General features: G+C 43.7%; 1 protein-coding gene across 3 annotated transcripts in view; it reads left to right on the plus strand.

Moving 5' to 3' along the window:
• LOC139548319 (cilia- and flagella-associated protein 337-like) overlaps positions 1-20,738 on the plus strand; it is a 47,947-nt gene extending 27,209 nt beyond the window's left edge. For 2 of the 3 annotated variants that reach the window (XM_071357929.1, XM_071357931.1), the window contains 9 exons: positions 13,914-14,015; positions 14,136-14,228; positions 14,321-14,508; positions 14,652-14,879; positions 18,664-19,004; positions 19,698-19,819; positions 20,085-20,228; positions 20,386-20,524; positions 20,620-20,738. In XM_071357929.1, the coding sequence (XP_071214030.1) occupies positions 13,914-14,015; positions 14,136-14,228; positions 14,321-14,508; positions 14,652-14,879; positions 18,664-19,004; positions 19,698-19,819; positions 20,085-20,228; positions 20,386-20,524; positions 20,620-20,656 (1,394 nt within the window). In that variant the 3' untranslated portion in view covers positions 20,657-20,738. The remainder of the gene's footprint in view (positions 1-13,913; positions 14,016-14,135; positions 14,229-14,320; positions 14,509-14,651; positions 14,880-18,663; positions 19,005-19,697; positions 19,820-20,084; positions 20,229-20,385; positions 20,525-20,619) is intronic. The other variant, XM_071357930.1, reaches the window with a different exon arrangement.
• Positions 20,739-25,869: the final 5,131 nt, after the last annotated feature.

The raw sequence follows: 25,869 nt of genomic DNA on the forward strand, positions 1-25,869 counted from the left end.
TTAGACATATAGAATGGATTCTGCTCTAAACCTCTACTTAGACCTATAGAATGGGTTCTGCTCTAAACCCCTACTTAGACCTATAGAATGGATTCTGCTCTAAACCCCTACTTAGACCTATAGAATGGGTTCTGCTCTAAACCCCTACTTAGACCTATAGAATGGATTCTGCTCTAAACAACTACTTAGACCTATAGAATGGATTCTGCTCTAAACCACTACTTAGACATATAGAATGGATTCTGCTCTAAACCTCTACTTAGACCTATAGAATGGGTTCTGCTCTAAACCCCTACTTAGACCTATAGAATGGGTTCTGCTCTAAACAACTACTTAGACCTATAGAATGGGTTCTGCTCTAAACCCCTACTTAGACCTATAGAATGGATTCTGCTCTAAACCACTACTTAGACATATAGAATGGATTCTGCTCTAAACCTCTACTTAGACCTATAGAATGGGTTCTGCTCTAAACCCCTACTTAGACCTATAGAATGGGTTCTGCTCTAAACAACTACTTAGACATATAGAATGGGTTCTGCTCTAAACCCCTACTTAGACCTATAGAATGGGTTCTGCTCTAAACAACTACTTAGACCTATAGAATCGATTCTGCTCTAAACCACTACTTAGACCTATAGAATGGGTTCTGCTCTAAACAACTACTTAGACCTATAGAATGGGTTCTGCTCTAAACCCCTACTTAGACCTATAGAATGGGTTCTGCTCTAAACAACTACTTAGACCTATAGAATGGATTCTGCTCTAAACCCCTACTTAGACCTATAGAATGGGTTCTGCTCTAAACAACTACTTAGACATATAGAATGGGTTCTGCTCTAAACCCCTACTTAGACCTATAGAATGGGTTCTGCTCTAAACCTCTACTTAGACCTATAGAATGGATTCTGCTCTAAACCCCTACTTAGACCTATAGAATGGGTTCTGCTCTAAACAACTACTTAGACATATAGAATGGGTTCTGCTCTAAACCCCTACTTAGACCTATAGAATGGGTTCTGCTCTAAACCCCTACTTAGACCTATAGAATGGGTTCTGCTCTAAACAACTACTTAGACATATAGAATGGGTTCTGCTCTAAACCCCTACTTAGACCTATAGAATGGATTCTGCTCTAAACAACTACTTAGACCTATAGAATGGGTTCTGCTCTAAACAACTACTTAGACCTATAGAATGGGTTCTGCTCTAAACCCCTACTTAGACCTATAGAATGGGTTCTGCTCTAAACAACTACTTAGACCTATAGAATGGGTTCTGCTCTAAACAACTACTTAGACCTATAGAATGGGTTCTGCTCTAAACCCCTACTTAGACCTATAGAATGGATTCTGCTCTAAACAACTACTTAGACCTATAGAATGGGTTCTGCTCTAAACCCCTACTTAGACCTATAGAATGGGTTCTGCTCTAAACAACTACTTAGACCTATAGAATGGGTTCTGCTCTAAACCCCTACTTAGACCTATAGAATGGATTCTGCTCTAAACCCCTACTTAGACCTATAGAATGGGTTCTGCTCTAAACCTCTACTTAGACCTATAGAATGGGTTCTGCTCTAAACCCCTACTTAGACCTATAGAATGGATTCTGCTCTAAACAACTACTTAGACCTATAGAATGGGTTCTGCTCTAAACCCCTACTTAGACCTATAGAATGGGTTCTGCTCTAAACCCATACTTAGACCTATAGAATGGAATCTGCTCTAAACCCCTACTTAGACCTATATAATGGGTTCTGCTCTAAACCCCTACTTAGACCTATAGAATGGGTTCTGCTCTAAACCACTATTTAGACCTATAGAATGGATTCTGCTCTAAATCCCTACTTAGACCTATAGAATGGGTTCTGCTCTAAACCACTATTTAGACCTATAGAATGGATTCTGCTCTAAACCTCTACTTAGACCTATAGAATGGATTCTGCTCTAAACCTCTACTTAGACCTATAGAATGGGTTCTGCTCTAAACAACTACTTAGACCTATAGAATGGATTCTGCTCTAAACCTCTACTTAGACCTATAGAATGGGTTCTGCTCTAAACCCCTACTTAGACCTATAGAATGGGTTCTGCTCTAAACCCCTACTTAGACCTTCAGAATGGGTTCTGCTCTAAACCTATACTTAGACCTATAGAATGGGTTCTGCTCTAAACCCCTACTTAGACCTATAGAATGGATTCTGCTCTAAACCCCTACTTAGACCTATAGAATGGGTTCTGCTCTAAACCTCTACTTAGACCTATAGAATGGGTTCTGCTCTAAACCTCTACTTAGACCTATAGAATGGATTCTGCTCTAAACCTCTACTTAGACCTATAGAATGGGTTCTGCTCTAAACCCCTACTTAGACCTATAGAATGGATTCTGCTCTAAACCCCTACTTAGACCTATAGAATGGGTTCTGCTCTAAATCCCTACTTAGACCTATAGAATGGGTTCTGCTCTAAACCCTTACTTAGACCTATAGAATGGATTCTGCTCTAAACCCCTACTTAGACCTATAGAATGGGTTCTGCTCTAAACCCCTACTTAGACCTATAGAATGGGTTCTGCTCTAAACCCCTACTTAGACCTATAGAATGGGTTCTGCTCTAAACCCATACTTAGACCTATAGAATGGATTCTGCTCTAAACCCCTACTTAGACCTATAGAATGGGTTCTGCTCTAAACCCATACTTAGACCTATAGAATGGATTCTGCTCTAAACCCCTACTTAGACCTATAGAATGGGTTCTGCTCTAAACCCCTACTTAGACCTATAGAATGGATTCTGCTCTAAACAACTACTTAGACCTATAGAATGGATTCTGCTCTAAACCCCTACTTAGACCTATAGAATGGGTTCTGCTCTAGACCCCTACTTAGACCTATAGAATCGATTCTGCTCTAAACCCCTACTTAGACCTATAGAATGGATTCTGCTCTAAACAACTACTTAGACCTATAGAATGGATTCTGCTCTAAACCCCTACTTAGACCTATAGAATGGGTTCTGCTCTAGACCCCTACTTAGACCTATAGAATCGATTCTGCTCTAAACCCATACTGTTTTACTCTTATGAATACACACGTCTCTATAGAGAGGCCTCTCCTGTGTAGAGGACTGAAGAGTTGGTCTATTATGAAACGGAATTGAATCTCTCCTGTGTACCGTATAGATAGACGTGTCTTCACAAAGCTAAACTAGTACAGTTGTAGAGCTATAGTTCTGAGATATTGTGGCATTGTCCCCGTTGAGAGGTACAGCACAGACTACACTAATCTTGCAGAATGGCTACTCTGTGTGAAAGATTCACTGCAGTGATGAGTACAAGGCGAAGGAAAAGCAGAGAGAGGGAGAGAAGAGGGAACATTTAGAGGAAAATAATAGCACATGACAGAACACTTTGGGCAGATAAAAGGAAATGGGAGAAAAACAGAATAGTGAGAATAGAATTAACAAGATACTTTCAAAAAGTATTTCTCTCCTTCCCACTTTCTCTCTCTCTCTGTCGCTCTCTCCTTCCTCTCTCTGTCGCTCTCTCCTTCCCACTTTCTCTCTCTCTCTGTCGCTCTCTCCTTCCTCTCTCTGTCGCTCTCTCCTTCCTCTCTCTGTCGCTCTCTCCTTCCTCTCTCTGTCGCTCTCTCCTTCCTCTCTCTGTCGCTCTCTCCTTCCCACTTTCTCTCTCTCTCTGTCGCTCTCTCCTTCCTCTCTCTGTCGCTCTCTCCTTCCTCTCTCTGTCGCTCTCTCCTTCCCACTTTCTCTCTTTTCTGTCGCTCTATCCTTCCTCTCTCTGTCGCTCTCTCCTTCCCAATTTCTCTTTCTCTGTTGCTCTCTCCTTCCTCTCTCTGTCACTCTCTCCTTCCTCTCTCTGTCGCTCTCTCCTTCCCACTTTCTCTCTCTTTCTGTCGCTCTCTCCTTCCTCTCTGTCGCTCTCTCCTTCCTCTCTCTGTCTCTCTCTCCGTCGCTCTCTCCTTCCTCTCTCTGTCACTCTCTCCTTCCCACTTTCTCTTTCTCTGTCGCTCTCCTTCCGCTCTCTGTCGCTCTCTCCTTCCCACTTTCCCTCTCTCTGTCGCGCTCTCCTTCCCACTTTCTCTCTATTTCTGTTGCTCTCTCCTTTCTCTCTCTGTCGCTCTCTCCTTCCCACTTTCTCTCTATTTCTGTCGCTCTCTCCTTCCTCTGTCTGTCGCTCTCACCTTCCTCTCTCTGTCGCTCTCTCCTTCCTCTCTCTGTCGCTCTCTCCTTCCCAATTTCTCTTTCTCTGTCGCTCTCTCCTTCCTCTCTGTCGCTCTCTCCTTCCTCTCTCTGTCGCTCTCTCCTTCCTCTCTCTGTCGCTCTCTCCTTCCTCTCTCTGTCGCTCTCTCCTTCCCACTTTCTCTCTCTTTCTGTCGCTCTCTCCTTCCCACTTTCTCTCTATTTCTGTCGCTCTCTCCTTCCTCTCTCTGTCGCTCTCTCCTTCCCACTTTCTCTCTCTCCTTCCCACTTTCTCTCTCTCCTTCCTCTCTCTGTCGCTCTCTCCTTCCTCTCTCTGTCACTCTCTCCTTCCCACTTTCTCTTTCTCTGTCGCTCTCTCCTTCCGCTCTCTGTCGCTCTCTCCTTCCCACTTTCCCTCTCTCTGTCGCGCTCTCCTTCCTCTCTCTGTCGCGCTCTCCTTCCCACTTTCTCTCTATTTCTGTCGCTCTCTCCTTCCTCTCTCTGTCGCTCTCTCCTTCCTCTCTCTGTCGCTCTCTCCTTCCCACTTTCTCTCTATTTCTGTCGCTCTCTCCTTCCTCTCTGTCGCTCTCTCCTTCCCACTTTCTCTCTCTCTTTCTCTCTCCTTCCCACTTTCTTTCTCTCTCTGTCACTCTCTCCTTCCTGCTCTCTCTGTCTCTCTCTCCTTCCCACTTTCTCTCTGTCACTCTCTCCTTCCTGTTCTCTCTCTCTGCCGCTCTCTCACCCACTCTCTGCATTCTCTCTCCACCTAACCCGTTTCTAAATGTGCTCTTTATCTAAGTCTCTATTTTTCCCGTCCTCCCTCTTTCACTCTGTTTCTCTCTCTCCCTCCCTCCTTCCCTCCACCCCTCCCTCTCTCTCTCCCTGGATTATCCTAATGCCCAGATTCAATTATGTTTATTAGCTCTCCCTCTGTGAGAGAGAGGGAAATGGACCTGAGTAGTCTGCCTCTTCGGCCTGAAGTATGGTGTGCGTGTGTGTGTGCTTGCGTGTGTCCTCACGTGCATGTGTGCTCACGTCTGTGTATGTGTGTGTGTGTGGGTCTTTGCGTATGTGTGCATGAGAATCAGAATGCAGGAGAACATTTAACCGTTGGGGGACTGTACCCACCTCATCATTATTCACTCTGTGCAGCGCTCTGCTTGGCCGCTTCCTGCTCTCTGACACTCACAGCCTGACACAGCAGCCCCAGTTCCTCTACCTCCATCCCCTTATTTCACCCCAAAAGCAGGCAGGTCTCTCTCTTCTTCCTCTTATCTTCACCATCTTCTCATCTCATTTACCTAAAAGAGGTGACGGACATAATAAGTCAAGGTAATTCAATTTAAACGTTTCCCTTCACATAATATGTACCTTGACAATGCTGGAAAAGTAAGTCCTAAACCTCTGTAGTGTTTTGTGTTACAAAGTATTTTTCTATGGTTGACTAGTTCTGTCTGTAGTCTTCATGTAGATGTGATGGGCATGGGGTTGACTAGTTCTGTCTGTAGTCTTCATGTAGATGTGATGGGCATGGGGTTGACTAGTTCTGTCTGTAGTCTTCATGTAGATGTGATGGGCATGGGGTTGACTAGTTCTGTCTGTAGTCTTCATGTAGATGTGATGGGCATGGGGTTGACTAGTTCTGTCTGTAGTCTTCATGTAGATGTGATGGGCATGGGGTTGACTAGTTCTGTCTGTAGTCTTCATGGTGATGGGCATGGGGTTGACTAGTTCTGTCTGTAGTCTTCATGTAGATGTGATGGGCATGGGGTTGACTAGTTCTGTCTGTAGTCTTCATGTAGATGTGATGGGCATGGGGTTGACTAGTTCTGTCTGTAGTCTTCATGTAGATGTGATGGGCATGGGGTTGACTAGTTCTGTCTGTAGTCTTCATGTAGATGTGATGGGCATGGGGTTGACTAGTTCTGTCTGTAGTCTTCATGTAGATGTGATGGGCATGGGGTTGACTAGTTCTGTCTGTAGTCTTCATGTAGATGTGATGGGCATGGGGTTGACTAGTTCTGTCTGTAGTCGTCATGTAGATGTGATGGGCATGGGGTTGACTAGTTCTGTCTGTAGTCTTCATGTAGATGTGATGGGCATGGGGTTGATTAGTTCTGTCTGTAGTCGTCATGTAGATGTGATGGGCATGGGGTTGACTAGTTCTGTCTGTAGTCTTCATGTAGATGTGATGGGCATGGGGTTGACTAGTTCTGTCTGTAGTCTTCATGTAGATGTGATGGGCTTGGGGTTGACTAGTTCTGTCTGTAGTCTTCATGTAGATGTGATGGGCATGGGGTTGACTAGTTCTGTTTGTAGTCGTCATGTAGATGTGATGGGCATGGGGTTGACTAGTTCTGTCTGTAGTCTTCATGGTGATGGGCATGGGGTTGACTAGTTCTGTCTGTAGTCTTCATGTAGATGTGATGGGCATGGGGTTGACTAGTTCTGTCTGTAGTCTTCATGTAGATGTGATGGGCATGGGGTTGACTAGTTCTGTCTGTAGTCTTCATGTAGATGTGATGGGCATGGGGTTGACTAGTTCTGTCTGTAGTCTTCATGTAGATGTGATGGGCATGGGGTTGACTAGTTCTGTCTGTAGTCTTCATGTAGATGTGATGGGCATGGGGTTGACTAGTTCTGTCTGTAGTCGTCATGTAGATGTGATGGGCATGGGGTTGACTAGTTCTGTCTGTAGTCTTCATGTAGATGTGATGGGCATGGGGTTGATTAGTTCTGTCTGTAGTCGTCATGTAGATGTGATGGGCATGGGGTTGACTAGTTCTGTCTGTAGTCTTCATGTAGATGTGATGGGCATGGGGTTGACTAGTTCTGTCTGTAGTCTTCATGTAGATGTGATGGGCTTGGGGTTGACTAGTTCTGTCTGTAGTCTTCATGTAGATGTGATGGGCATGGGGTTGACTAGTTCTGTCTGTAGTCGTCATGTAGATGTGATGGGCATGGGGTTGACTAGTTCTGTCTGTAGTCTTCATGTAGATGTGATGGGCATGGGGTTGACTAGTTCTGTCTGTAGTCTTCATGTAGATGTGATGGGCATGGGGTTGACTAGTTCTGTCTGTAGTCTTCATGGTGATGGGCATGGGGTTGACTAGTTCTGTCTGTAGTCTTCATGTAGATGTGATGGGCATGGGGTTGACTAGTTCTGTCTGTAGTCTTCATGTAGATGTGATGGGCATGGGGTTGACTAGTTCTGTCTGCAGTCTTCATGTAGATGTGATGGGCATGGGGTTGACTAGTTCTGTCTGTAGTCTTCATGTAGATGTGATGGGCATGGGGTTGACTAGTTCTGTCTGTAGTCTTCATGTAGATGTGATGGGCATGGGGTTGACTAGTTCTGTCTGTAGTCTTCATGTAGATGTGATGGGCATGGGGTTGACTAGTTCTGTCTGTAGTCTTCATGTAGATGTGATGGGCATGGGGTTGACTAGTTCTGTCTGTAGTCTTCATGTAGATGTGATGGGCATGGGGTTGACTAGTTCTGTCTGCAGTCTTCATGTAGATGTGATGGGCTTGGGGTTGACTAGTTCTGTCTGTAGTCTTCATGTAGATGTGATGGGCATGGGGTTGACTAGTTCTGTCTGTAGTCTTCATGTAGATGTGATGGGCATGGGGTTGACTAGTTCTGTCTGTAGTCTTCATGTAGATGTGATGGGCATGGGGTTGACTAGTTCTGTCTGCAGTCTTCATGTAGATGTGATGGGCATGGGGTTGACTAGTTCTGTCTGTAGTCTTCATGTAGATGTGATGGGCATGGGGTTGACTAGTTCTGTCTGTAGTCTTCATGTAGATGTGATGGGCATGGGGTTGACTAGTTCTGTCTGTAGTCTTCATGTAGATGTGATGGGCATCGGGTTGACTAGTTCTGTCTTTAGTCTTCATGTAGATGTGATGGGCATGGGGTTGACTAGTTCTGTCTGTAGTCTTCATGGTGATGGGCATGGGGTTGACTAGTTCTGTCTGTAGTCTTCATGTAGATGTGATGGGCATGGGGTTGACTAGTTCTGTCTGCAGTCTTCATGTAGATGTGATGGGCATGGGGTTGACTAGTTCTGTCTGTAGTCTTCATGTAGATGTGATGGGCATGGGGTTGACTAGTTCTGTCTGTAGTCTTCATGTAGATGTGATGGGCATGGGGTTGACTAGTTCTGTCTGTAGTCTTCATGTAGATGTGATGGGCATGGGGTTGACTAGTTCTGTCTGCAGTCTTCATGTAGATGTGATGGGCATGGGGTTGACTAGTTCTGTCTGTAGTCTTCATGTAGATGTGATGGGCATGGGGTTGACTAGTTCTGTCTGTAGTCTTCATGTAGATGTGATGGGCATGGGGTTGACTAGTTCTGTCTGTAGTCTTCATGTAGATGTGATGGGCATCGGGTTGACTAGTTCTGTCTGTAGTCTTCATGTAGATGTGATGGGCATGGGGTTGACTAGTTCTGTCTGTAGTCTTCATGGTGATGGGCATGGGGTTGACTAGTTCTGTCTGTAGTCTTCATGTAGATGTGATGGGCATGGGGTTGACTAGTTCTGTCTGTAGTCTTCATGTAGATGTGATGGGCATGGGGTTGACTAGTTCTGTCTGTAGTCTTCATGTAGATGTGATGGGCATGGGGTTGACTAGTTCTGTCTGTAGTCTTCATGTAGATGTGATGGGCATGGGGTTGACTAGTTCTGTCTGTAGTCTTCATGTAGATGTGATGGGCATGGGGTTGACTAGTTCTGTCTGTAGTCTTCATGTAGATGTGATGGGCACAGGACCATGTACACTGACTAGACAAAACATTAAGAACACTCTTTCCATGACGTAGACTGACCAGGTGAACCCAGGCGAACGCTATGATCCCTTATTGACGTCACTTGTTAAATCAGTGTAGATGAAGGGAGGAGACAGATTAAAGAATAATGTTTAAGCCTTGAGACAATTGAGACATGGATTGTGTATGTGCTGTTCAGAGGGTGAATGGACAAGACAAAAGATTGAAGTGCCTTTGAACAGGGTATGGTAGTAGGTGCCAGGCGCACCGGTTTGTTTCAAGAACTGCAATGCTGCTGGAGTCAACATGGGCCAGCATCCCTGTGGAACGCTTTCGACACCTTGCAGAGTCCACGCCCCGACAAATGGAGGCTGTTCTGAGGGTGAAAGTGTTTGGTAGACTCAGTGTATTCATGTTAACTCATGGAATGTATCCAGGAGGCATGTTAGAGCACAGCACCGCGTGGGTTAGTCATGTCCTTATGTCTGCATGTCATGGGCTGTTCCTCTAGCCTGTCTCTCTCCCTCCCCTTCTCACTCTCTCTTCCTCTTCTGTCTCTCTCCCTCCCCTTCTCACTATCTCTTCCTCTTCTGTCTCTCTCCCTCCTCTCTCTCTCCATCTCCATCTTCCTCTTCTCTCTCTCTTCATCTTCCTCTTCTGTCTCGCTCTCCATCTTCCTCTTCTCTCTCTCTCTTCATCTTCCTCTTCTGTCTCTCTCTTCATCTTCCTCTTCTCTCTCGCTCTTCATCTTCCTCTTCTCTCTGTCTCTTCATCTTCCTCCTCTCTCTCTCTTCATCTTCCTCTTCTCTCTCTCTCTTCATCTTCCTCTTCTCTCTCTCTCTTCATCTTCCTCTTCTCTCTGTCTCTTCCTCTTCCTCCTCTCTCTCTCTCTTCATCTTCCTCCTCTCTCTCTCTCTTCATCTTCCTCTTCTCTCTCTCTCTTCATCTTCCTCTTCTCTCTCTCTCTCTCTTCATCTTCCTCTTCTCTCTCTTCATCTTCCTCTTCCGTCTCTCTCTTCATCTTCTTCTTCTGTCTCTCTCTTCATCTTCCTCTTCTGTCTCTCTCTCCATCTTCCTCTTCTGTCTCTCTCTTCATCTTCCTCTTCTGTCTCTCTCTCCATCTTCCACTTCTGTCTCTCTCTTCATCTTCCTCTTCTGTCTCTCTCTCCATCTTCCTCTTCTGTCTCTCTCTTCATCTTCCTCTTCTGTCTCTCTCTTCATCTTCCTCTTCTGTCTCTCTCTCCATCTTCCTCCTCTCTCTCTCTCTTCATCTTCCTCTTCTCTCTCTCTCTCTCTTCATCTTCCTCTTCTCTCTCTCTCTCTTCATCTTCCTCTTCTCTCTCTCTCTTCATCTTCCTCTTCCGTCTCTCTCTTCATCTTCCTCTTCTGTCTCTCTCTTCATCTTCCTCTTCTGTCTCTCTCTCCATCTTCCTCTTCTGTCTCTCTCTTCATCTTCCTCTTCTGTCTCTCTCTCCATCTTCCTCTTCTGTCTCTCTCTTCATCTTCCTCTTCTGTCTCTCTCTTCATCTTCCTCTTCTGTCTCTCTCTTCATCTTCCTCTTCTGTCTCTCTCTTCATCTTCCTCTTCTGTCTCTCTCTCCATCTTCCTCTTCTGTCTCTCTCTTCATCTTCCTCTTCTGTCTCTCTCTCCATCTTCCTCTTCTGTCTCTCTCTTCATCTTCCTCTTCTGTCTCTCTCTCCATCTTCCTCTTCTGTCTCTCTCTTCATCTTCCTCTTCTGTCTCTCTCTTCATCTTCCTCTTCTGTCTCTCTCTCCATCTTCCTCCTCTCTCTCTCTCTTCATCTTCCTCTTCTCTCTCTCTCTTCATCTTCCTCTTCTCTCTCTCTCTCTTCATCTTCCTCTTCTCTCTCTCTCTTCATCTTCCTCTTCCGTCTCTCTCTTCATCTTCCTCTTCTGTCTCTCTCTTCATCTTCCTCTTCTGTCTCTCTCTCCATCTTCCTCTTCTGTCTCTCTCTTCATCTTCCTCTTCTGTCTCTCTCTCCATCTTCCTCTTCTGTCTCTCTCTTCATCTTCCTCTTCTGTCTCTCTCTTCATCTTCCTCTTCTGTCTCTCTCTTCATCTTCCTCTTCTGTCTCTCTCTTCATCTTCCTCTTCTCTCTCTCTCTTTAGCCTGTGCTGCTGACCTGCATTGAAGCACAGCCTCTCACTCTGTAAGCGTCTCTCTCCCGTCCCTCACTTCTCTCCTCTTCTACCCACTGCCACGCTGTGAGGCTCCTGGGAGTCTGTCTGTCCACACTGCAGGAGACTGAGAGAGAGAGGTAGGGAGGTAGGGAGCGAGGAAGGGGAAAGAGAGAGAGAGAGACAGAGAGAAAGAAATAAGGACAGCAGGAGAGATCGAGAGAGAGACAGAGAGAGAGAGCGAGAGAGAGAGAGAGAGAGAGAGAGAGAGAGAGAGACAGAGAGAGAGACAGAGAGTGAGACAGCAGGAGAGAGAGACAGAGAGAGAGACAACATGAGAGAGCGAAAGAGAGAGAGACAGCAGGAGAGAAAGAGAGAGACAGCAGGAGAGAGAGAAAGAGGGAGAGACAGCAAGAGAGAGAGAGCAGAAGAGAGAAAGAGAGAGAGACAGCAAGAGAGAGAGACAGCAGGAGAGACAGCAAGAGAGAGACAGCAGGAGAGAGAGAAAGAGAGAGACAGCAGGAGAGAGAGAAAGAGAGAGAGACAGCAGGAGAGAGAGAACGAGAGACAGCAGGAGAGAGAGAGAGAGAGAGATTGTAAATCTCTCACCATTGTAAATACAACCCATATTTATGTTTATTTATTTTAACTTGTGTGCTTTAACCATTTGTACATTGTTACAACACTGCATATATATAATATGACATTTGTAATGTCTTTATTGTTTTGAAACTTCTGTATGTGTAATGTTTACTGTTCATTTTTATTGTTTATTTGACTTTTGTATATTATCTACCTCACTTGCTTTGGCAATGTTAACACATGTTTCCCATGCCAATAAAGCCCCTTGAATTGAATTGAATTGAATTGAATTGAGAGAGAGAGAGAGAGAGAGAGAGAGAGCAGGAGAGAGAGACAGTAGGAGAGAGAGACAGTAGGAGAGAGAGACAGTAGGAGAGAGAGAAAGAGAGAGAGAGAGAGAGAGAGTAGAGAGAGATAGATAGAGAGACAGCAGGAGAGAGAGAGAGAGAGTAGAGAGAGAGAGAGAGAGACAGCAGGAGATAGAGAGAGAGTGCGAGTGAGAGAGAGAGAGATAGATAGAGAGAGAGAGAGACAGCAGGAGATAGAGAGAGCGAGAGAGAGCGAGACAGAGGGAGAGATAGAGAGATAGAGAGAGAGACACCCAACAATTAGACCTAACCAAATCATGAGAAAACAAAAAGATAATTATTTGACACATTGGAAAGAATTAACACAAAAACTGAGCAAACTAGAATGCTATTTGGCCCTAAACAGAGAGTACACTGTGGCAGAATACCTGACCACTGTGACTGACCCAAATTTAAGGAAAGTTTTGACTATGTACAGACTCAGTGAGCATAGCCTTGCTATTGAGAAAGGCCACCGTAGGCAGACCTGGCTCTCAAGAGAAGACAGGCTATGTGCACACTGCCTACAAAATGAGGTGGAAACTGAGCTGCACTTCCTAACCTCCTGCCAAATGTATGACCATATTACAGACACATATTTCCCTCAGATTACACAGATCCACAAACAATTTGAAAACAAATCCAATTTCAATAAACTCCCATATCTATTGGGTGAAATACCACAGTGTACCGTCACAGAAACAAGATCTATGACCTGTTGCCACAAGAAAAGGGCAACCAGTGAAGAACAAACACCATTGTAAAATACAACCCATTTTTATGCTTATATGTTTTACTATTTGCACATAATATGATATTTGTAATGTCTTTATTATTTTGGAACTTCCGTAAGTGTAATGTTTACTGTTAATTTTTATTGCTTATTTCACTTTTGTTTATTATCTAGTTCACTTGCTCTGGCAACGTTAAAATATGTTTCCCATACCTTGAATTGAGAGAGAGGCGGGGATAACAGTGGATATAGCTGACCCCTGGGCAGCATGAATAATGCACTTGGCTCCCTCAACGGACGACACTTTTACACCTTCTCCGACTGCTCTCACACTCTTACTCTTCTTTCTCTCTCTCTCCCTCCTCTTCCTCCTCCTCCTCTCTCCCTCCTCTTTATCTCTCCCTCCTCTTCCTCCTCCTCTCTCCCTCCTCCTTATCTCTCCCTGTTCTTCCTCCTCCTTCTCTCTCCCTCCTCTTCCTCCTCTCTCCCTCCTCTTCCTCCTCCTTCTCTCACTCCTCTTCCTCCTCCTCCTCCTCTCTCCCTCCTCTTCCTCGCTCCCTCCTCTTTCTCTCTCCTTCCTCTTCCTCCTCCCCCTCTCTCCCTCCTCCTAATGCTCCTTCTCTCTCCTGCTGATCAGCTCCTCCTGAACCCTCCCCTCACACAGAGGAGACATGTTGTATAATGCTGTACTCAGATCAGCTCCTCCTGAACCCTCCCCTCACACAGAGGAGACATGTTGTATAATGCTGTACTCAGATCAGCTCCTCCTGAACCCTCACCTCACACAGAGGAGACATGTTGTATAATGCTGTACTCAGATCAGTGTTGGCAGGCCCAGGCAATACAGACTATATGTTGTGGTATTGTTAATAAAGCACTATGAGGGTGTAATACCTATTTTTTACTTCAAGATTGCACTGTTGGTTAGGGCCTGTAAGTAAGCATTTCACTGTAAGGTCTACACCTGTTGTATTCGGCGCACGGGACAAATAAACTTTGATTTAATTTGATTTAATCATGACATGGCACACTGCACCTCCAGGAGAATGGTCCTGAAAGGTTTTGGAAACGTTGGCAGAAGAGATGTTTGAGATTTCGTAATGTTCCTTATCCTGTTTGGTTCCTGTTTTCTGTGTGGACAGGAAGTTATGACGGGGAGCTGACGGTGTGGAACAACAGCACAGAGAACGCCCTGAGAAAGCTCCGTCCAGATCCTGAGAGAGAACGCAGCAGGCCTCAGACGGGTCAGAACCACACGGACACACCACCTGTCAAACTAACTACTACAACTACTGCTACTTAAACCCCCACACTCTACACAACACTTTAACACAAACGTCCTTTCAATGACCCCATATCTTCAGTGTGTAATGTGAACGGCGAGGAGGACTCAGAGAGCAGCGATGGCGTCTCCAGACTCTTCTTCCTGCCAGGACGTAAAGGCGTTGCCACCGTTGGTGAGCGATGGTACTTTTGTAAACCCCTGTGAAAGGATACGTGATTCTATTATACTATTCTAGTCACTGACTGGCCCTGTTCTGGTCTGTAGGTGGAGCGGACCTGGTCTCATGTGGCGGTTCTGGTCTGGTTCGGTTCTGGAACACGGTCCGTAGCGGTCTGGTTGCTGTGTTCACAGCTCATAAAGACATAGGGTCCATCATCATGACCATGTCCGCCTGTGGTCGATACCTGATCACTGCTGACATGGAGGGAACCCTGAAGACCTGGGGCATACAGGTGGGAGGGAGAGGGAGAGGGAGAGGGAGAGGGAGAGGGAGAGGGAGAGAGACTAGGCCCAGATGTTTCCTTTTTAGCTGCTTTAATGGTCTGTGATTATATGTTGTGGTGTTCTGTGTGTTGTTTGTCTGCCTGTCCATTAGGAATACTGCCTCCTGCCCAGCGACGGAGTGACCAATGAGGCTCCAGAATTGCTGGGTAGTCTCCGCCCACACATGGACTGTGTAACTCACCTGGAGACATGTCTCCATGGTGACAGGCTCCTCCTCCTCTCAGCATCTGCAGACTGTAGCGTAGCTCTCAGCTACCTGCCTGGGGACACTGTGGGTGTGTTCGGACAGGTTTGTGTCTGTGTGTGTGCTCAGCCACAGGTGTGTAACAGGTACTCAGGGTAGGACCATCCTCCTCAGTGAATTTCATAAATTTTTTAATTGTAAAACATTAAGAGTTATCCTTTTTAGATAAAACTATACTAAATATAATCACGTCACCAAACAATTGATTAAAACACACTATTTTGCGAAGATGGTCTACAGTTTCCTCAACAGCACGGTTTGTGCATTGAAGTCCACAAGCAAAAGGACAATGTGAGAGGAGGAGAGCGCATAGAAGGAATACAACGTGGCTGCTATGAAAGTGAACTGTGTTTACGCGTGATCAGGGGTGTATTCATTCCACCGATTCTGTTGAAAAATGTTTCTTAAAACAGAAACAAACGGAACAAAACGGGGATTAACATACCGGAATTTGTCCAATAGAAACTCTCATTTGCAACTGTTGGACTAATGATTACACCCTATATCAGCTAGATGCAGGCAAGAGTGTGCAAGGCGGTATTGAATGTCACTGTTTGTCGCCTCAAATTTGTCTCTTGATGTTGTAAACTTTAATTCATAGGCTAGGTTGTATCAACCTCATGATGGGTATAGGGAAAATTAGAGTATCATGTAGCAGCCTAAACCGATCAATGTTACATTGAACTGGGTGAATGGAGTATGAATGAGAGTCATCCAATATGATATGATAAAAATAAGGCCATACTCATGAAAAAAAATATTGTCCTCCCTTAAAACGGGACCGACCACCACTGACTTACACTCCCAGTAACCCTATGCACTCTGGTAGACAGTGATTATCACTCTGGTAGACAGTGATTATCACTCTGGTAGACAGTGTTTACCACTCTGGTAGATCTGGTCGACAGTGTTTATCACTCTGGTAGACAGTGTTTATCACTCTGGTAGACAGTGATTATCACTCTGGTAGACAGTGTTAACCACTCTGGTAGATCTGGTAGGCAGTGATTATCACTCTGGTAGACAGTGATTATCACTCTGGTAGACAGTGATTATCACTCTGGTAGACAGTGTTTATCACTCTGGTAGACAGTGATTATCACTCTGGTAGACAGTGTTTATCACTCTGGTAGACAGTGATTATCACTCTGGTAGACAGTGATTATCACTCTGGTAGACAGTGTTTATCACTCTGGTAGACAGTGATTATCACTCTGGTAGACAGTGATTATCACTCTGGTAGACAGTGATTATCACTCTGGTAGACAGTGTTTATCACTCTGGTAGACAGTGATCATCACTCTGGTAGACAGTGTTTATCACTCTGGTAGACAGTGATCATCACTCTGGTAGGCAGTGTTTATCACTCTGGTAGACAGTGATTATCACTCTGGTAGACAGTGATTATCACTCTGGTAGACAGTGTTTATCACTCTGGTAGACAGTGATTATCACTCTGGTAGACAGTGTTTATTACTCTGGTAGACAGTGATTATCACTCTGGTAGACAGTGTTTATCACTCTGGTAGATCTGGTAGACAGTGATTATCACTCTTGTAGACAGTTATTATCACTCTGATAGACAATGATTATCACACTGGTAGACAGTGTTAACCACTCTGGTAGATCTGGTAGGCAGTGATTATCACTCTGGTAGACAGTGATTATCACTCTGTTAGACAGTGATTATCACTCTGGTAGACAGTGTTTATCACTCTGGTAGATCTGGTAGACAGTGATTATCACTCTTGTAGGCAGTGATTATCACTCTGGTAGGCAGTGTTAACCACTCTGGTAGACAGTGTTAACCACTCTGGTAGATCTGGTAGGCAGTGATTATCACTCTGGTAGACAGTGATTATCACTCTGGTAGACAGTGATTATCACTCTGGTAGACAGTGATTATCACTGGTAGACAGTGTTTATCACTCTGGTAGACAGTGATTATCACTCTGGTAGACAGTGATTATCACTCTGGTAGGCAGTGTTAACCACTCTGGTAGACAGTGTTAACCACTCTGGTAGATCTGGTAGGCAGTGATTATCACTCTGGTAGACAGTGATTATCACTCTGGTAGACAGTGATTATCACTCTGGTAGACAGTGATTATCACTGGTAGACAGTGTTTATCACTCTGGTAGACAGTGATTATCACTCTGGTAGACAGTGATTATCACTCTGGTAGACAGTGATTATCACTGGTAGACAGTGTTTATCACTCTGGTAGACAGTGATTATCACTCTGGTAGACAGTGTTTATTACTCTGGTAGACAGTGATTATCACTCTGGTAGACAGTGATTATCACTCTGGTAGACAGTGATTATCACTCTGGTAGACAGTGATTATCACTCTGGTAGATAGTGATTATCACTCTGGTAGACAGTGATTATCACTCTGGTAGACAGTGTTTATCACTCTGGTAGACAGTGATTATCACTCTGGTAGACAGTGATTATCACTCTGGTAGACAGGGATTATCACTCTGGTAGACAGTGATTATCACTCTGGTAGACAGTGATTATCACTCTGGTAGACAGTGTTTATCACTCTGGTAGACAGTGATTATCACTCTGGTAGACAGTGTTTATCACTCTGGTAGACAGTGATTATCACTCTGGTAGACAGTGATTATCACTCTGGTAGACAGTGTTTATCACTCTGGTAGACAGTGATTATCACTCTGGTAGACAGTGATTATCACTCTGGTAGACAGTGATTATCACTCTGGTAGACAGTGTTTATCACTCTGGTAGACAGTGATCATCACTCTGGTAGACAGTGTTTATCACTCTGGTAGACAGTGATCATCACTCTGGTAGACAGTGATCATCACTCTGGTAGGCAGTGTTTATCACTCTGGTAGACAGTGATTATCACTCTGGTAGACAGTGATTATCACTCTGGTAGACAGTGTTTATCACTCTGGTAGACAGTGATTATCACTCTGGTAGACAGTGTTTATTACTCTGGTAGACAGTGATTATCACTCTGGTAGACAGTGTTTATCACTCTGGTAGATCTGGTAGACAGTGATTATCACTCTTGTAGACAGTTATTATCACTCTGATAGACAATGATTATCACACTGGTAGACAGTGATTATCACTCTGGTAGGCAGTGATTATCACTCTGGTAGGCAGTGATTATCACTCTGGTAGGCAGTGTTAACCACTCTGGTAGACAGTGTTAACCACTCTGGTAGATCTGGTAGGCAGTGATTATCACTCTGGTAGACAGTGATTATCACTCTGGTAGACAGTGATTATCACTCTGGTAGACAGTGATTATCACTGGTAGACAGTGTTTATCACTCTGGTAGACAGTGATTATCACTCTGGTAGACAGTGATTATCACTCTGGTAGACAGTGATTATCACTGGTAGACAGTGTTTATCACTCTGGTAGACAGTGATTATCACTCTGGTAGACAGTGTTTATTACTCTGGTAGACAGTGATTATCACTCTGGTAGACAGTGATTATCACTCTGGTAGACAGTGATTATCACTCTGGTAGACAGTGATTATCACTCTGGTAGATAGTGATTATCACTCTGGTAGACAGTGATTATCACTCTGGTAGACAGGGATTATCACTCTGGTAGACAGTGATTATCACTCTGGTAGACAGTGATTATCACTCTGGTAGACATTGTTAACCACTCTGGTAGACAGTGTTTATCACTCTGGTAGATCTGGTAGACAGTGTTTATCACTCTGACTGAGTGTGTGGGATGTGGGGTATGTGGGAGGTGTGTGGTTGATGAATCAGAAGTGAAAGCCGGACTAAACTCTCTTTACAAGTATGTTTGTAAAAAAGAGTTCCCCCCCCCCCCCCCCCCACATACACATCTTTAGGAGGAGCACTGGCGTTTGGATGGGCCTGGATCTGTCCAAGTGGGAGAAGGAGAGCCTAAAGAGGGGACAGTGTCACCGCAGAGCCCCAGTGGTACAGACCCTGAGTTTGACAGCCAACCCCACAAGATGCGGGAGGAGAGAAGGGCAGTAGTGGAGACAGAGGAGGCTGGAGACAACACAGGCCTGGAGACAGAGGAGGCTGGAGACAACACAGGCCTGGAGACAGAGGAGGCTGGAGACAACACAGGCCTGGAGACAGAGGAGGCTGGAGACAACACAGGCCTGGAGACAGAGGAGGCTGGAGACAACGCAGGCCTGGAGAGAGAGGAGCTGGGGACAATGTAAGTTCCCACTGTGTCACAGCAAGACATTCTGAGCTTTATGATGCTAATACGTCCTGAAAAGGACTGTACTGTACACAGTTAGAAAACCCACTGGAGACAAATAGACTGAACATACTGTACACACTGGAGATGGGTACAACAACACATGACATAATGTCTTTCATTTAGTAATTCACTGTGATGTCATGTAATGTCTGCATGATGTGTGTGCGTGTCTGCATGATGTGTGTGTCTGCATGATGTGTGTGTCTGCATGATGTGTGTGTCTGCATGATGTGTGTGTCTGCATGATGTGTGTGTGTGTGCGTGTGTGTGTGCCTGATGTGTGTGTGTGTGCCTGATGCGTGTGTGTGTGTGTGCATGATGTGTGTGTGCATGATGTGTGTGTGTGTGTGTATGATGTGTGTCTGTGCATGATGTGTGTGTGTGTGTGTGTGTGTGCATGATGTGTGTGTGTGTGCATGATGTGTGTGTGTGTGCATGATATGTGTGTGCATGATGTGTGTGTGTGTGTATGATGTGTGTGTGCATGATGTGTGTGTGTGTGTGCATGATGTGTGTGTGCATATGATGTGTATGTGTGTGTGCATGATGTGTGTGGGTGTGCATGATGTGTGTGTGTGCATGATGTGTGTTTGCGCATGATGTGTGTGTGTGCATGATGTGTGCATGATGTGTGTGTGTGTGTAGTATTCCCGGTGACTGTCCTCCTCCGAGTAGTATTTTGGGGCGGAGCTACAAGGAGAGGCGGGGCCTGAGGGTGAGTGACAGCCGACCTGGCCATAGGGAGACACCACTGAATACTGATGTTGGTAAGTCCAGACTCAGATAATGGGTTTCCTTCCTGTATTCTCATGCCTTCTATTCTCCTCTCATCTGAAGTCAGATTTGTGTGTGTGTGTGTGTGTGTGTGTGTGTGTGTGTGTGTGTGTGTGTGTGTGTGTGTGTGTGTGTGTGTGTGTGTGTGTGTGTGTGTGTGTGTGTGTGTGTGTGTGTGTGTGTGTGTGTGTGTGTGTGTGTGTGTGCGCGCATACATATTTCTCTACAGTCGTCAGTGTGTTTCCACTCCCTCTGTAGGCACGTTCAGTGGGCTGCGTATCGGAGAAGTACAGTCTGTAGGAGAGCTGTCCAGACCAGAGTTTATCATACACCCTCACCGCTACTTCAACCATAGAGCCAATACCAGCCCAATAATAACACCTCTACCTGCCAACACTGAGGGTACGCCCCTTATTGGTGTGAAAAGAAAGAAACTAAAATATCAATGCAAAGATAATATATAGTTTAGAGATAATATATAGTTTAGAGATAATACAGGTCTGTTGTTTTGTGGCAGACTACCTTCAGGATGTTATTCACTCTCTGTGCCCTCTTGCAGTGGTGAAGGCTGCCTTTGACGAGCGGAGTCTGTTCCCTAAAGAGCTGCTGGATGAAGAGGACAGGCCTAGCCATGGAGCCAGGAAACAGGGGAACAGGGAGAACCGGATCAACGACAGGGGGCGTGGAAGGAAGGACAGGTGAGGGAGACTGACAGTTGTGTCAGAGAACAGACGTGTGTGACCTAGCAGGACAGATTTGAACTGATCGGTCGTTGTGTTTTTCTCCTTCGTAGACAAAGAAAGGGTGGTTCCTCTGGAACCTTCAAGTGAAGACGTCATTTATATTGTTATCTACTTTATTACGTTTTAATATGACTTTTTAAATGTGTGTAAAATTAAATCTGATCAATCAAGACAAGAGTGTGTTTATGTCTCTCTGCTTCCTCTCATGAAAAAGTACTACTAAATTACTACTACACAATATCTACACAACACCTACTGGTTTTAATACTTGATTGCTATTGAGATGTGTAGTAAACCAGTATTGATTGATTTAGTGATAAATTGGGACGTTTCACGACTTGTGAGCACTTCATATTTCCTACTCAATTCTGGCATGTATTGATGGAACTAACCACTAGGCTGATGGAACATGGCATGTATTGATGGAGCTAACCACTAGGCTGATGGAACATGCCAGAATTGAGTAGGAAATATGAAGTGCTCACAAGTCGAATTACAACAAAATGCCTATACATTTCTGCTGTATGCCGACTGCCATTTACCTGTGTAGTGTTGTGTCAGTACTGATCACTACTGAGTTGCTCCTGATCCTTTCTCATTTCCTACATTAAACGTTTTGAATGACTATTGAAAATGGACACATTTATTACTGGTTGCCTATTCAGAATCACTATTTATTTTTATTTGACTAGGAAAGTCAGTTAAGAACAAATTATTATTTATAATGACGGCCTAGGAACACTGGGTTAACTGCCTTGTTCAGGGGCAGAAGGACAGATGTTACACCTTGTCAGCTCAGGGATTCGATCCAGCAACCTTTCGGTTACCAGTCCAACGCTCTAACCACTAGGCTACCTGCCTTAATTCACTAACGTGTCACTAGTAGGCTAATGCACATGTTCTGTCCTCAAGTTTCTAACTGTAGTTATATAATCAAACAATAAATAATACTCTTACAGACAAAATTAAATGGGTCTATTTATATAATGAATATGAGTTTTCGGGGTGGGCTAAAATAATTAAATATTAAAGCTTTAAACCTCTCACTAAAAGCTTCACTCATACATAAATTATCCTTAAACCCAAAATGGTTATCCAGTAGAAAGGCTCATCCGTTTTGCCTTTATACGGATTACAACTTCTCATTTCCGACTAATTGAAAATGACATGTTGTTTAAAGTATCGTCCTTTCTTCAACAAGCCATACAAAGCTGCTGACATTTTCAGTTTTATCCTCCAGAAAAGACAGAACAAATATTACAACAAATATTATGGTTAAACTCAAATATACTGGTTAATAAAAAAAAAGCATTCTTTATGGTTAAAATAAATAAATAATTGGTATTATATTTATTAATGATATTATGAATAGAAACGGAGGAATTATGTCACATGCAGTTATCGAAAATATATGGTAATATCTTCTCAAACCAAATTTACAACCAACTGATTGCAGCATTACCAAAAATAGAGGAGGCAAGTGGAAAAGGGAGAAGTTAGGGAACTTGTTTGCCCGCCATATATTAAAGATACAAGTTGGCTGAAAGGAACTGGCATAAATAGAGAAATATAGCAGTTTCATTTGAGGACAAAAATCTTGCCAGCTGTGCCATACAGGTTCCAAAATAAATGGGAAGAGATTTTCAGTGAAGCGATTCCATGAAACATGGTTTATGAACTGACACAAAAACAACACGATTCAACACTTAAGAGTTTTTCACTTAAAATTATTATACAAAATTATTTTTCAATTGAAATTATTATACAAAATTATTTTTCAATTGAAATTATTATACAAAAATTATTGCCACCAACAGAATGCTCTATATATGGGGCATACAACAATCTCAGCTCTGTAGATTTTGCTGCGAAGAGACAGAATCACTAGATCATTTGTTCTGGTATTGCCTCTATGTAGCTGGTTTCTGGTCACAGGTTCAGGAATGGTAAAAAAAATCACAACATTCACTTAAAATGAACCTTACAAATGGCAGTGTTGGGTGATTTGGAAAGCCACAGTCAGTCCAATAAATAATATAATAATACTGGTAGGAAAGGTTTTCATCTTTAGCTCACAATCTGTGGATACTATTGGATTAGAAAGGTTCAAAATGTACGTAAAACATCACAGAACAATTGAAAAATATATGTCACATGGAAACCAAACGAGGGTGGTCTATGGTGAATAGGTGGGATGGGCTGAGAGTTGGGATTAAAGAGTTTATATTTGGTAATCTATTATTGTTATGTGACTGCTTTATATAAAAGTACCATGTATGTAAATGTGTATGTAAAATGTATGTACAGTACCAGTCATAAGTTTGGACACACCTACTCATTCAAGGGTTTTTCTTTATTTTTACTATTTTCTACATTGTAGAATAATAGTGAAGACATCAAAACTATGAAATAACACATATGGAATCATGTAGTAACCCAAAAAGTATTAAACAAATTAAAATATATTTTAGATTTTAGATTCTTCAAAGTAGCCACCCTTTGCCTTGATGACAGCTTTGCATTCTCTCAACCAGCTTAATGAGAAATGTTTTTCCAACAGTCTTGAAGGAGTTCCCACATATGTTGAGCACTTGTTGGCTGCTTTTCCTTGACTCTGTGGTCCAACTCATCCCAAACCATCTCAATTGGGTTGAGGTCAGGTGATTGTGGAGGCCAGGTCATCTGATGCAGTACACCATCACTCTCCTTGGTCAAATAACAATTACACAGCCTGGAGGTGTGTTTTGGATCATTGTCCTGTTGAAACAAATGATTGTCCCACTAAGCGCAAACCAGATGGGATGGCATATCACTGCAGAATGCTGTGGTAGCCATGCTGGTTAAGTGTGCATTGAATTCTAAATAAATAACTGACAGTATCACCAGAAAAGCAACCCCACACCATCACACCTCCTCCTCCATGCTTCACGGTGGGAACCACACATGCGAAGATCATCCGTTCACCTACTCTGCGTCTCACAACGACAAGGCAGCTGGAACCAAAAATCTCAAATTTGGACTCATCAGACCAAAGAACAGATTTCCACCAGTCTAATGTCCATTTCTCGTGTTTCTTGGCTCAAGCAAGTCTCTTCTTCTTATTGGTGTCCTTTAGTAGTGGTTTCTTTGCATCAATTTGACCATGAAGGCCTGATTCACACAGTCTCCTCTGAACAGTTGATGTTGAGATGTGTCTGTTACTTGAACTCTGTGGAAGAAGCATTTATTTTGGGCTGCAATCTGAAGGGCAGTTAACTCTAATGAACTTATCCTCTGCAGCAGAGGAAACTCTGGGTCTTCCTTTCCTGTGGCGGTCCTCATGAGAGACAGTTTCATCAAGGTTTTTGCAACTGCACTTGAAGAAACTTTCAAAGTTCTTGAAATTTTCTGCATTGACTGACCTTCATGTCTTAAAGTAATGATGGACTGTCATTTCCCTTTGCTTATTTGAGCTGTTCTTGCCATAATATGGACTTAGGGCTATCTTCTGTATACCACCCCTACCTTGTCACAACACAACTGATTGGCTCAAACGCATTAAGAAAGAAAGAAATTCCACAAATTAACTTTTAAAAAGGCACACCTGTTAATTGAGAGAATGCCAAGAGTTTGCAAATCTATCATCAAGGCAAAGGCTGGCTACATTGAAGAATCTCAAATAGAAAATATATTTTGAATTGTTTAACACATGTTTGGTTACTACATGATTCCATATGTGTTGTTTCCTAGTTTTGATGTCTTCACTATTATTCTACAATGTAGAATATAGTACAAATATAGAAAAACCCTGAAATGAGTGGGTGTGTCTAAACTTTTGACTGGTACTGTATATGTAGCAGAAAAGCTGTAAAAAAAATATATATATATTTGTAAAAATAATAATTAAAAAAACAGAGGTCACATAAAACAACACAGAAAAACATTTGATTAACAGTGTTAATCTTACCAACAATGGTCTCCAGTCAAGGGTTTCCTTGGCAACCGGTAAGTAGAATGAGTAGGTATACCAACATGAACATACAGTGCTTTCTTAGGGCATTCAGACCCCTGGACTTTTTCCACATTTTGTTACGTTACAGCCTTATTCTAAAATGGATTAATAAAAAAAATCCTTAGTGGTTACATCCTGTAGAGTGGGCCTGTGTTCCACCTTAACCTGTCCCCTAACCTGACAGAATCCTTAGTGGTTGCAGCCTGTAGAGTGGGCCTGTGTTCCACCTTAACCTGTCCCCTAACCTGACAGAATCCTTAGTGGTTACATCCTGTAGAGTGGGCCTGTGTTCCACCTTAACTTGTCCCCTAACCTGACAGAATCCTTAGTGGTTACATCCTGTAGAGTGGGCCTGTGTTCCACCTTAACCTGTCCCCTAACCTGACAGAATCCTTAGTGGTTACATCCTGTAGAGTGGGCCTGTGTTCCACCTTAACCTGTCCCCTAACTTGACAGAATCCTTAGTGGTTACATCCTGTAGAGTGGGCCTGTGTTCCACCTTAACCTGTCCCCTAACCTGACAGAATCCTTAGTGGTTACATCCTTTAGAGTGGGCCTGTGTTCCACCTTAACCTGTCCCCTAACCTGACAGAATTATTGTTTGTTGCAGCCTGTAGAGTGGGCCTGTGTTCCACCTTAACCTGTCCCCTAACCTGACAGAATCAGATTAGGGGACAGGTTTAAGTGTGTGTGTTCCGTCTATTTTCTGGTTGTGTTCCAGCACTGAGGCAGAGTCAGGTAGCCTGGGGACATATGCTTTACTGACAGATAAATGACTATGGCTCTTTCTACTGGGAATTAAAACTCTTTCTATTGATTCTCTCTCAGTGGGAAATACTCTCAAAGTAATGGCATTGCAGTGTTGACTGGGTACAGGTTTTCTTTATGCTTATGTACGTAGCTTATTCTGAGGCCTATTGCCTTTGTTCTTTGCATTGATGTAGGCATTCTATGGTCACTGCTAATCCTAACCTTACTGGCACAGGGCAGGAGGTAATGTGCTTGGCCTGCAGCATGAAGGTCAATGGTTCAAGCCTTGTTCTCACTGTCTCCCCTCCAGCGCTACATTAACAGGAAGTAAGGTGAAGGGTTCACTCTCAAGGTCAAAGGTTGTGTAGGTTGAGTCACTGCCTTTTATAATACATGCCTCTGGGTTGTCTCTGAGGCAAGACCTGCTAGAGAGAGACTGTGTGCTGATCTATATTACTCCTTGTGTAGTTTAATTCCTGACAAAGTTCTCCTTCAGCCCATTCACTTTGCACATGTTTAACAGACAACCGTAACTTTCTCAACGGCCAGCAGAGGAGAA

Source organism: Salvelinus alpinus, chromosome 21 (assembly GCF_045679555.1).
Source record: "Salvelinus alpinus chromosome 21, SLU_Salpinus.1, whole genome shotgun sequence".
Lineage (NCBI taxonomy): Eukaryota > Metazoa > Chordata > Actinopteri > Salmoniformes > Salmonidae > Salvelinus > Salvelinus alpinus.